The sequence below is a fragment of the Populus alba genome, chromosome 12 (assembly GCF_005239225.2).
Source record: "Populus alba chromosome 12, ASM523922v2, whole genome shotgun sequence".
NCBI lineage: Eukaryota > Viridiplantae > Streptophyta > Magnoliopsida > Malpighiales > Salicaceae > Populus > Populus alba.
The window spans coordinates 5,627,428-5,640,202 of record NC_133295.1 but is presented as its reverse complement, the minus strand read 5'-3'; the positions used below and the strand labels follow the sequence as shown (position 1 = coordinate 5,640,202).

At 33.2% G+C, this 12,775-nt stretch overlaps 2 protein-coding genes across 4 annotated transcripts; one reads left to right on the top strand and one right to left on the bottom strand.

Annotated features, from left to right (window-relative positions):
- Positions 1-3,967: 3,967 nt before the first annotated feature.
- Positions 3,968-4,779, top strand: LOC118046329 (uncharacterized). The gene has a single exon (XM_035055173.2). It carries the CDS (start codon positions 4,068-4,070, stop codon positions 4,644-4,646), a length of 579 nt encoding a protein of 192 aa, XP_034911064.1. The 5' UTR covers positions 3,968-4,067; the 3' UTR covers positions 4,647-4,779.
- Positions 4,780-5,605: 826 nt separating this feature from the next.
- LOC118046322 (uncharacterized) lies at positions 5,606-12,316 on the bottom strand. 3 transcript variants are annotated; one of them, XM_035055158.2, is made up of 11 exons: positions 11,912-12,316; positions 11,599-11,660; positions 11,271-11,484; positions 10,816-11,050; positions 9,965-10,134; positions 8,875-9,017; positions 8,501-8,678; positions 7,781-8,360; positions 7,317-7,429; positions 6,284-6,527; positions 5,606-6,093 (listed from the first exon to the last, which is right to left on the bottom strand). In XM_035055158.2, exons 3-11 carry the CDS (start codon positions 11,465-11,467, stop codon positions 5,866-5,868), a joined length of 2,088 nt encoding a protein of 695 aa, XP_034911049.1. In that variant the 5' UTR covers positions 11,468-11,484; positions 11,599-11,660; positions 11,912-12,316; the 3' UTR covers positions 5,606-5,865. The 3 variants fall into 3 exon arrangements, with proteins under 3 accessions (XP_034911049.1, XP_034911046.1, XP_034911050.1); XM_035055155.2 differs by having other exon boundaries at positions 11,271-11,660; positions 11,912-12,315; XM_035055159.2 differs by lacking the exon at positions 11,599-11,660 and having other exon boundaries at positions 11,912-12,315.
- Positions 12,317-12,775: the final 459 nt, after the last annotated feature.

Below are 12,775 nucleotides of genomic sequence, written 5' to 3'. Positions count from 1 at the left end.
CAATCTCAAACTAACACGATAAAGTACTTTTTGCTCCATCAATTTTTTCTTTTCTTCTTTTATAGTCCCTATAGCTTATGAAATATTTATTTTAGTCCAAAGATTCATCTTACTAATTTTTTAGCCTCTAGATTTGAGAGAGGATAGAGAAACTCACCAAATAACAATGAAAGACATATAAAGTCGTTGGTTATCCATATTTTGAAAATGAAAAGGGCTGACTTTAGTATCAAGGAATTCTATTCGAAAAGGAAAGTTCTATGAAAATGTTTTTAAACCTTCAAAAAGACTGCAAATGTAGGACGACATTGAGAAATAATATTTTTGGATTCATTTAGTGTCTTTAGACCAACCGAAAAATGTTTTGAGTTGAGATATTGGTTTATTGATATGCTAAGATGTTTATTAAATGTTTTTGGTTTAAAGTATATTGATAATATTTTTTTGAGGCCCGAAAACCTCAACCCCAATTCTAGCTACCTTTTATGGTGGTCAGAATCTAGATGAGTAGATGAGGGTTATCTATTTGTTTTTTTTTTAAAAAAAAAAAAGATATCTACCTTTATAATAAAAAAAGAGGAGTCAGGTGCATAAGTCTGGCCTCATAGATACATGTGCATCTGGCTCTTTATAGGCTATATTGGATGTCAAGTCTTAGCCATTTTGTATTTTTTTATATATTATTGTTATTCAGATTAAAATGCACTATAAATAAATTTAACATTATATTTTAATTATTATTAAATTTCTTCATGTTTCTCGAATAATATTATAGACTTTTTTAGGAATGTTAACTATTTTCTCACCAAATTATTATGTGCCTAGTATGAAAAGGCTCATGAATATTCAATTAACATGATATTTATGTTTTTTTATATATATTTTTATGAAATTTATAATTATTTTGTCTTCAATCTTATATAAAATACTTAGACCTTGTCTTAAAGTTTATTTTAAATTTGCTTTTAAGATTATAATGGATTTTTGTTTAGAAAATTGTGTTTGTAGGTGGGTCCTCAGTTTGTAAGTGTCTATTATTTATAGTATTATTAAATAAAATATAGGTTGTTGGTGAAATGTATACAATCATATAAATTATGGGTGTTTGAGAAAATAGATTGTAGTATGAATTAAAGGTGTTGTGAACAAAAGTTGCAATAATGTAACTATAATAGTTTAATGTGTACAAGGGTGAGAGTTCATCAAAAGATAATTGAAATATATTAAATTGGAATCTAACATGGATTGATGAACTAACAAAAGTTAGTGAAATTGGTTTTGCTTATATTCTTGATAATTGTTAGTAAATTCGATGACACAAATATTTATTATGAGTTTCATGATTTTATATGTTTTACAAGTATTTTCTTAGAAGATCACATCTCCTCATGCAATTTTATCAAGCTACTTGGTTTTTTATATTGAAAAGGTTCTAGTATTGTCCAACATATGTTTTGTAAATAAATATCATGTGAATAAATTGAAAAATATTGTATCAACTCAAAAGTGTAAATAAAGACTGTATCATTGTATTTATTAATGAAATTGTTAGATGATGAGTTTTAAGGTAGTTTTCATAGTTTATATATAAAAAACAATTACCTCTAAAATTCTAAAATTCACTTAAATGACAATTGAAAAGATAATAGACGCATTAAAAGTATGGGGCATTGTAGATGATATACATAAAAAAAAAAACTTGTCATAAAAGAAAAATTACAAGCTAGATTATAAAATAACCCAATATTAAAGGATGAAATTGAAAAAAATAAAAAATAATAAAATGAAGCGCCTCAAATCAACTCGAATTAGCATGATAAATTCATAACCTAGATCGTGAGGCTTAACCAAACTCATTAAAAGAAAATTTAAAAAATGAACGACGGCCAATTCACAACAATCCAAATGTAAAAGGATGTCATAAAAAAATCAGTCAACAAAAAGAACCCCTACAAAATTAAAACACTTGCAAACTCAGGTCAAGCCACCAAATCTCATGAGCTAAATCATGCGAAATGGGATAACCTAATAGAAGGTAAAATATAAAAAAATAATAATAAAGCTTAATTTTAAAAAGAACTTTAATTTTGAAGGGTGAAACTGAAAATATATATATAAAAAAAAGTGACATGAAAAAAACTTGGGTTAACTAACCAAACGTATTGCCTAGGTCATGAGATCAGAATAACTTAATAGAAAAAAAAAATCATGAAGCCCTTTTTTTTTTTTTTTAAAAAAAAAAAGTGGAATGATAAAATTGAAAAAAATAAGTGCAAAAAAATGATGTTAACTTTTGTTAAATTTTCAAACCCGTGACCTAAGTCATTAGACTGTAAGTACCCCATCTAAGAACCACGAACTCAATTTCTAACCACACAAAACTTAATTCCTAACCAATAAAATATTGAAGAATAATAATTTTTTTTTTTAAAATCAATTATATAAAAGGATTAAAAATAGAAAAATAGTAATAAAAAGAATGAAGATCAAATTTCAATTAAAAAAATAATTGAAAGGAAAAATTACAATTTTGAATTAAAGTGGAAAAATTAAAAAGAAAAATTAAATTCACATGAGCACGAAATCTCCACAAGCACACATAAAAAAAAATTTTTTTTTATCAAGAACAATCACAAATGAAATCAATTTTTAAGGATCAAATTAGAAGATGAAGAAACCTGGGAGACCAAAAAGTAAACATTTCCAGGAACCAAAAAAGAGAAGAAGAATCAATGTATGAATCCACGGTGATTCTTCTCTCAGTGTACAATGAAACACCAAGGGGTATTAGTTTTTTTTATTTCTAATATATAACCCATCGAATCGAATTCCTTAAGCTCTATTTACTGTAAATAACCGATACAAAATTTCTAGAGATTTTTATAACATCTCATTAAATTATTTATTTAATACGTAAATATTTGCATTATAGGTTTAAGAAGGCTTACCTTTCCATGTATTAACCATAGTTATTAAACCCGGATCGATCCAAAAAATTCGATATAGAACCTAGTGGCTGGACCGGTTCAGGTGAGATAAAAGACTGAAATGGGTAAGAATCCGGCAAAACCTAGATGAAATTTTTTTTTTTTTTTGTTTTGCAAATATGTTTTTTCTCCTAGTTAGAGACCCTTTTATATATATATATATATATATATATATATATATATATATATAATTAGTTAGTTAGTTATTAACCATTTTCAAAGTTTTCTAAATAAATACTAGAAGAATATTTTATTTTTTTAATGAGATTTGAAGCCCTTTAATTTATATATTTTATGTTCACAAGAAAAAAATTATAAAATTTGAAGCCTTTTAGTATATATATTCTATGTTTACAAGAAAAAAAGTTATATAAATTTTTTTAATATGAAATAAAAAACATTTTTAATTTAAATACTTCATCTTAAAAAATAACATATAAATATAATATCTTAAATATAAAATATTAAAATTTTAAATTATATTATATTATATATATATATATATATTTTTAAAAAAATCAAATTAATCCGGATCAACTCATGTAACCCGGAATCCAGCTTCTCAAACAGGTGAATCCGGGGTCTGAGAACTATGATGTTAACTGCTAAACTAAGTTCTTAATCTACGATACTGCTGTAAAAAAATTATTAATTTATGATACATATGAAAGAAGAAGAAGAAGAATGCCCTTGATCTGTTGGATGCAGTAGCAGGTCTTAACAAACTGATCTCAGTTTCCCGCCAACTGCCAGACCGAGATATTCGGAGGTAGAACACGTGTCAATCACCCTCAAACTATTTTCCTACAGCCGCTGGCGTTTTGACAGCTCAGCACTTGCATTTTAACAGCCACCTTACCTGGCAACTCCTTCGACATGCCTTCTCGGCGTTGCGTTGCCTAAATATTTTTTCTAATTTTGCTGTATAAATTAAAGGCTTGGGTAGTCTGTCTCTTTTGACCACAAATTCAGGTCAAAATTTATTATTTTTTATGTTTTTTTGGTCATCCTTTCAAGCTGTTTATTTTTTAATTAACCAGAGGAAGCTGGCTGGAAGTGAAATCTTCAAAAGAAACCAAAATGAGCCCAACGAATCATCAAGCGAAGACCAGCAATATGTACCCTCCACCACCCTTGAAAGTCAACAATGAATCTCACATGATCAAGAAATCTTCGCCGCCGTCGTCTTCGTCGTCGTCATCTTCATCCTCCGCATCTTCTTCGCTCGGCATTGTAGGTCCTGTCAAACCGCCACAACGCCATCCAGTGATCATTTATACTCACTCGCCCAAAATCATCCACACAAATCCTAAAGATTTTATGGCACTGGTGCAGAAACTAACGGGTTTGTCGCGATCGGAGGATGATACCGCCCCTCAAGTAAAGCGAGAAAATGGTGGTCGTAGGGAGGAAAATAAGAGGAAGGTGAAGATCAATGATGGCAATGAAGGAGGCTTAGGGGATGGACAAGTTCAATATTCTTGTTTTATGCAACCTCTTTTCCAGCCACCAAATCTTAATTACATTCAAGTTTTTGCACCCAATTCAGCTGGATTTCTATGCGCAAACCAGCCATTTTATAACTATTTCCCTTCTCCAAATAGGAGGAATTCCACAAAGTCCACATTGGAGGTGAAGAATGAGTTCTGCGGGTATTAAATATTTTTTTGCTTCTTCTGATTTTGGTGAAGAATGGTGTTTTCTTGCTTTGTTCCTTAATTAGATGAGATTTGTTATTGTTGATGATATTTAATCGGTTACTTTACTTGCATAAAAAAGGAAAAGAGCTGTTTATAAGTTAATCAAACTCAATTTATTTGTGTTCATATATCCATGCAAAAGCGTGAAGAAAATGATATCTCCATATTTGATCAATCCCCCCCCCCAAAAAAAAAAAAAAAAAAGTTAAGGACCGCTAAGATAATGATATGATGGTGATGACAACTCAATTAGGATAAGCAACTGGGATTCCATAAATTTTAAAGCATGCCATTTCAAATTACAGTTACAGAACAGCTGTTTCAAATTCAGATTTGGAAGCTACATGTTATGTTTTGTTTTGTTCCTGTTTCAAATTCAGATTTTAAGTTTATAGATTACCTTTTAAAATATTTTTTATTTAAAAATATATTAAAATAATTTTTTTTATGTTTTAAAATTCATTTTCAATATCAACATATCAAAACAATTTAAAATTTTCAATCATATAAACTTAAAAAAATTTAAAAATAATTTTTTAATTAAATATAAAATCGTGTGATATTATCTTCCAGAGTTCTTGTTAGCTAAGCTAAGTTTAAATTGTCCTTTTACACCAAATCCATTTTTTTTTTTTAATTAACATGAATGTTTAGATTAGATGACACGTACTTTAACTAATCCACAAGCCTGAAATTAATGATTATATAAACCTCCAGTAACTTTAAAAAACTCAAACTCATAATCATTAAAAAAAAACATAAAACCTAATCAATTAAGATATCCATGTCCTGAGTTAACCCAACCCAATTTTGAACTCTTACTTTACAACCAACTGGATCATTTGGAACACTTGCACAGTTACAGCATTCCCAAAGAGCCTCATTAGGCTATTCTCTTGGAACCCTAATGGAGGGAAATTGTTTGTTAATACTTTTTAAGTATCAAGAATTCCTTTTTATTAAATATTTTGCTAATAACCCCATTCCGGGTATAGATAGCTCTATCCAAGGGACCTAAAACTGACACATTGCATTCACGGAAACGAAAGAATCTTTTTTTTTTTCCCTGATTACGATTTCTCTTCCTTGGTTGAGATTTACACTCGTACAGATGGTTCTGTAGAAACATAACTGTATATGTACATATATATACTGGTACATGTATAAAGACGACACCTTTACTTCTTCTTCTTGTCCTCCCTTTCTCTTTCAAGAACTACAGGAGCCGCCGGGATGCTGAACCACCACTCTCTTAGTCTCCTTGTCCACCTTTCTGTGCTTGCGGTCCTCGGAGGAGAATATCTTGTAAATGTCTCTAAGAAGGTCAACAGAATAATGTACTTGCTAGGCATGAAAGCCAGGATCAGAGCAACGCCCAGGAGAGTGAACGCAAACTTCTCGCTTGCCTGTTAATTACGTAAACACCCAAAAGCAGCATGCACTTGAGTGATTTTAAGTCTAATTTGGATAGAACATGAAGAAATGAAGGGTAATTTGTACTCCTGATTCACTTGTGTGTGATTTATGATATACAAAGAGGACAAAAATTAGAAAAGCGAAGACATGCTATCCTGCTAGGGAATGACAGAGGGAAACCTGTGGGAAAATGGACAACAGCAGGCCACGAAACTTGAGGAGGACGATGTTTCCATCTTGGATGAACTGTTCAGCTTGAGATATAGCATCCTGGACAGCTAAAAGCTGCTCCACTGTGTTCATTGGTGGAGGTGCTGTTACCTTGATCTCATCAACAGGCCTTCCTTGGTTAGAAAATCGTGTGAGCACCATAAAGATAGCAAGAAGGATGATCATTAATCCAAAGGTATAGCCCAGCCATCCCCTAAAATGCAGATCCAGTAAATCCTTGTTAAAGAAAAAACTATCTTTCTAATACAGTACAGAAATCTACCTAAGATGAGAGGTTTTTTTTTTTTTGTTTGAGATTGAAGAGAGAATGTGCTCTCTTATAAGGTTATACAGACTAGCACATACTCGCCGTATATATAGTACATTGATACTACAAGATATACAGTCATATGCACAAAGTTCAGGTAAACTAAATTTGTTTGGGGGACCAGACTGATTGACTGACTTCAGTATCCTAAAATAGGTGATAAGTCATCCAAGTATCCTCTTTTACAGCTGACTGAGAGGATTCAAAACAATAGAAAAGAAGGGTTATACCATGCATACAATCATCCCAATCTAATAGAACCATTTTTTATTGGAAAAGGTTACTCAAACATAAAAGCAAATGAAAAAACCATAATTGGGTTTGAAGTACAAAGGGGAGACAAACATGGGACTGGCTAGATTACTTGATTCTATGTAATCCTGCAAGGAATTCAACCACATACAGCATCTTGCACTGATACCTTTGATCATCTAAAGATAGCTTTTCCTGAGAAATTAATATCTCAAATGCACCCTTCATAACAGCTACATACAACCGGCGGCCTCCATTCATGTTTAATCCTTTAGCCATTTACATAAACTACCACAACAGTGTTGACAAACAAAACTCCACTATCATTAGGATAACATAATGATTTGTGTCATAATCGTATCTAAATAATCATACATTTTTACTCAAGTTCAACAGTAATCAATAATGTAACAAGTGTCTTACCTCCAAATGATGTATGTAAGAACCAAACAGAACACCAAAGACTTCATAGGGTCATCCCAGTGTATCAAGGAAATAAGCCACCTCCCAATTTCCATAACAGGGAGAAGTAACTCCTGCAAACACCAGATGTTTGTTAACAAGGAATATAAGAAGGATTATTGAAGGTACAACCTGAAAGAGATTAAGAAAATGGCCAGTTGTCACGCTATAAAACTCACTATCTTATAAGGAACTCTATTTCAAATAATGTGAACAGATAAATAATTCGGACACAACAATGACATTGCTAATCCGACTAAGACAGACAGTGATCATTTAAATTTCTTAGCCCTGTCAGCAAACAGATACTCTCCATTTCCAGTCATTCTAATGTTTTAATGATGGAAAAGAAAAAAGGCAGATAGAAACTAGAGGACAAAGTGTGCTTGGTAAAACTGAAACTCATAGTGACATATTAGTATCACCTTCATTACTGCCAAATTGGTGTCAATGCCGTCTACTTTTACTCCATCAACTGTTTCTTGTGCCAGCACTGCTTTTTTGAAGCTGCTTTGCGACTCCTTAACCACCTTCTCCAATGAACTCATCTCTCCCACAGCTGTCTCACCAACAACAAGCCCAGCCTCATTCAGATCAGTTGAACTTGTTCCTAGCATGAACCCTAAATTGGAAACCATGGCCCTTGCAGAGATTGAATGCACCCCACCTCCAGTCTTGTCACTGTTAGTTCGATCTAATTTTCTTAAGGATGATATGTTTGCCAGGGTTTCCAGTATCAAATCGCCACCAGGAAGTTGATCACAAAGATTAAAAATGAGAAGCGTTTCACAGTGAACAGAATTTACAGAAATAATTTCTTGAATTGCTTGAAGTCGCAGAATTCCAAGTACAGCTAATGAAAGTGCTGCATCCCTTTCAACTCCAGAGATCTTGAACTTTTTTATAAATCTGTGAACAAATAAAATTTCCCGGATAACTGCCAACCAGTAATCACGACGAGTATGGCCTTTAAGCTCTGGAAACTCTATCACGGCTGGCTCTGATCTGCGACAGAAATGCTAAGAGGTTAATGCTAATAAAGTTCTCAAAGCAGCTAATGTGACAGTGCCCAGATTCTAGCATATATAACTCTGAAACATATATTTGATCAATGGAAAGGAAAACAAATACAAATCATGCCTTACAAGGAAATAGATTTATACAAGACTGCCTTGTCAAAAAGCCGAGTACCCCATGGTCCAGTCAACTCAGGATTAACAATCTGTTTTAGGTCATCTGCCAAATCATATGTTTTTGGCTTGTCATAGGATACAACACGGAGAGCTTCATAGTACAGTGCATGATCTGTGAGAGTTACCCGACCTGTATGCATATGATAGTTAATAGCAGAAATTAGAAAAATACTGCACAGCATATTGTGGTCAGAAGTGAAGGGAAATTTCACCATCTGTTTATATCGAAACCTCTTTAGAATGTATGTATGCACTTGCTTTTCCTTTTCCAGAGAGAAGGGAACAAATAAGATGAATTTGCCAAAATACTTATCCAATGAATCTACCTGGCCATGTCGATATTCCAACATGTTCAAGAACTGGTTGGGTTGTTACTGTTCCATCTACTTCCAGAATCTTCTCCCTTCTTGACAATCGCACTGTAGAAAGGAGTGATGAATCTGATTGGGTCTTCATCTTTTTTATTGCCCTGTACAGAGATGAACCCAAAATATAAACATTGGATGTATCTGCCTACACAGCATAACATATAGATGTAAAAAACTATAGTTCTGCTGAATATATATTGCCACAGTAACTAACATAATCTTCATACAGCATATTATATCATTTACAATCAGGTATGTTTTAAAGAGAACATAATGCGGGTTGTCAAAATGAAAGCAAAACCCAAACTGCACAGCAATTTCTCAACAAAGCATCATCCTAGGTCACAAGTTTCAGTAAGCTTTCATGGTGACAACTAACATGTTCCAAGCTGATATAGCCTAGAGATTGCTAGGGTTAGGAGGGAGGAAAAAAAACAAAGGAAAAGAAAGAAAAACCAGTGACTTGAAACAAGGCTGACACTCTCATAAAAGCTCAATCTAAATGCACCCAATAAGAATATTTGCTAGCCAATCTAGCTTTGTGTTTCACCTTGTGGAAATGGATATGTGTGACCTTCCCTAATTTTTATAGATAGGATTGAGAGTTAGATTGTGTGCTTTCTTGATAGTCAACATTGTCGCTTTGTGATGTATTATGATGAATTGTCTCTTCCTGTGCATGAGTGCGCGCGCGCGTGTGGGTTTACAGAAGCAGTGGAGCACTTAAGTAGTAATGTACAGTAGGAAAATGCAGCAAAATGACATAAGAATATAACAAATAATAAGAATATGAAAAAACTAAGTTCCAGGGGAGAAAGCAGATATAAAATAGTAAGAAAGCAAAAAAAACGCATATCTAGGCAAGCCTAAAATGTAAAGATCTTAACAAAAATAGAAAGAAAAAAGTGTTGCAGAGTCTGCTGGTTTGGCAACTAGGCCCTAAAATGAAAGTGAATCATACTGCATGACAAACTAAAAGCAATCAAAGGATCTTGTTGGAAGCGGTGTACTGCACATCCCATCAGTTAAGTAACAGAAGAGTCGTTACCTTTCTAGTCCACTAAGGTACTTTTCATAGATGGAGAATTGAAGCCGACCATCAGTTCCCACACTAAGCACTTCAAAAAGATTTTCACTTATAATCACATTGGCAATGATTGGAACTGCTGGAGCTATTCGAGAGAAGGCCTCTAGACCAACTGTGAAGTCCTCATCTACCTAAAAGGAAAAGACATCCATAGATGCCCACATCAACAGTAAGGCACATATAATTACTAAGGGCACCGTAATTTCAAAACTTTTCTACATAAAATTGTTCTGTATCAGCCAGAAAATTAAGGACAGTAACAAGTGCATATATTAGCCAAACACCCATGGACAAACACAGACCTACATGCATATGCATGAGCTGAGAGAGAGGGGAGAGGGAGGGAGAGTGAGAAAGATAACACGATTATTTACATAATTATGAAAGTAACCTTCCAAATAGTTTGGAATACTACATATAAAAGTTCTGAAAGAAATCAAGAAGTAAGAAGACTTGCCAATACTAATCAATGGGCTCAATTTAAGATGATTTAGTAGTTTATGTAGCTTATTGTCTGCCTTCAATAACAGTGTCACACCCACACACACAAAGACTAAAATTATGGGCCACCACTCTACGGTTTTATTGTCATGGCTATATTCAAGTGTATGTTTGAACTTCAGCATTAGATTCCTCTAATCCTTCTACAAAATCTGTGCATGAAGGTCGCAAGCGTGAATCTTCATGGCACACTTGCAAGAAACAGCTTCATTATTAAAAAATAAAAAGAAAAAATAGTTTGTTGTTCTTGTGGACAACAAGACACATGCTTAAAATGAATAAGGTCAGTGTAATTAAGTATAAAATCATACATTGAGCAATGGTTGGCAAGCAACTGCTGGAGTCTCCCAAGCTAGCATCATGTCATATGTTAACCGCCGGAACTTTTTATCACCTAGATGACCAGTTACTTGAGTAGATAAAGCCAGTGCTCTGAAGCAACAGTATTCCAAGAAGTTCCTCGCATAACAGGAATGATGTTTTAATGAATCAGAAGCCTCTGCATTGAAGCTTTCTTGAAGTTCACTTGCAGAAACGCCAAGGATTCTGCATCATATTATTGCCCTTGTCCATAAGGAGATGAAAATTGGAGTAGAAAGTAATTGCATATACTCTGAGTTAGTGATCAGACTAAGTGACAAGGAAACAGTAGCCTACAAGATAGTCCATACAGAAAGTTCTAATATCAACTGAATCATAATTTGCACAGAAGTTACAGCAAGTGGAAAGAAGAAGCGTGGAACACAAAAAGAGCAGCGCAACGTACTTTGAGCATCTACGAACAACCAGATTAGCAAGTGGGGAGAGCTCAGCTATCCAATTCCTGCCAGCTGATGGAGATCTTTCCATCTCCTGAAGTTCTTCATTAAAAGAACTTCTCTTGCCAAGTAGCCATTTAAATGATCCTTCTCTTACTAAACCCTCAAGCATACTTCTCGTTTTGCTTACAGTAGGTGTTGCCATCTCCAATTTTCACCTCACTATATGATCAAAGTGAAAACTTAGCCAGTATCCAGTTGCCATCAAAATCAATTCATCCAATTCAGCACATATATCTATTGAAGACAAAAAGCCTCGGCAAAACTACGTCATACTTATTCAACTCTATCCAAATCCAGTTTCCAAAACAGAAATTCACCAGCTGCGCAATTCTAGTCTGAAAACCTCGTCAAAAACCCAACACAGACTATTAGCTCCAAAACCCAGATACCAAATTCACCAACAACCGAAACCAAAAATCCTTCTTCAAATAATCACCAGACAACAAAACATACTAAGAACTAAACTCAAAATCTCATCTTTAACAAGAGATTCTATCAATTCTCACAACACTTGTACTAAGAAGGAACTACCACAATCTTTATCTCAATAAAATGAAGAACAACAATACAACATCAAAAAGTGTACCTTGAAAACCAAAATTCTCTGAATATCGGCAGGAGTTCCCGAACCCCACCTCAGATTAAGCTCAAAGAGCCATTCTACAAGAATCCATTTAGCCAAAAATGCAAACTTTTCCCAGAATTAAATTCAACAAAAAAAAAAAAAAGCGAAGAAGATAAGCACCTCTTAGTTCTACACAAAGAGGTTTATTGCTAGAGATGATTCTATCTTACTCATTTTACAATAGATCTCCAATCAAATCTCAAGAGTGTGTGTGTGTGTGTGTGTACAAGGAGGTGAAACTGTGAATATAGAGGTGAACCGATTTAAATGAGTATGATATTTTATAATGAGTATGGATTTGAGTTTGAATATTGATGTTGGGTTTTCGGATAAATAAAGGATTGCAATTACAATTATAATTAAAAGTGACCTAATCCTCTCTTGATTTCCTTGAACTCACACATTAACCTGCTTTATTTTAGTCCTTCAATTTTTTTCAATTTTTTTTTCAATTTTTTCTCTTCTTTTTTTTGTCTCTTTTTTTAAGAATAAGTTTTGAAATACTTTTTTTTTTTTTTTGGAATACTTGAGAGGGGCAAGAATTTGGGTTATGACAACAAGTTTTACAAAGAGAAATTCATGTTTGGTGAGAAATAATTAAACCTTTGAGTATGGAGATATGGATTAGTATAAACTCATTAAAAATGATGATAGCAAGGGAAATAACCAAGTTAGTGAACAGGGTGATTGGTTTCTTTTGTAATTTAGCAAGCAATTGTGTTCTTGCTTTGGACAATTTTAAATGATCTCTTAATTGTTTAGGATCGTGATTTTAAACAAATTGTTTTGAAATGTGTTTCTTTTTTCAGTGGTCCAAATGCTCAG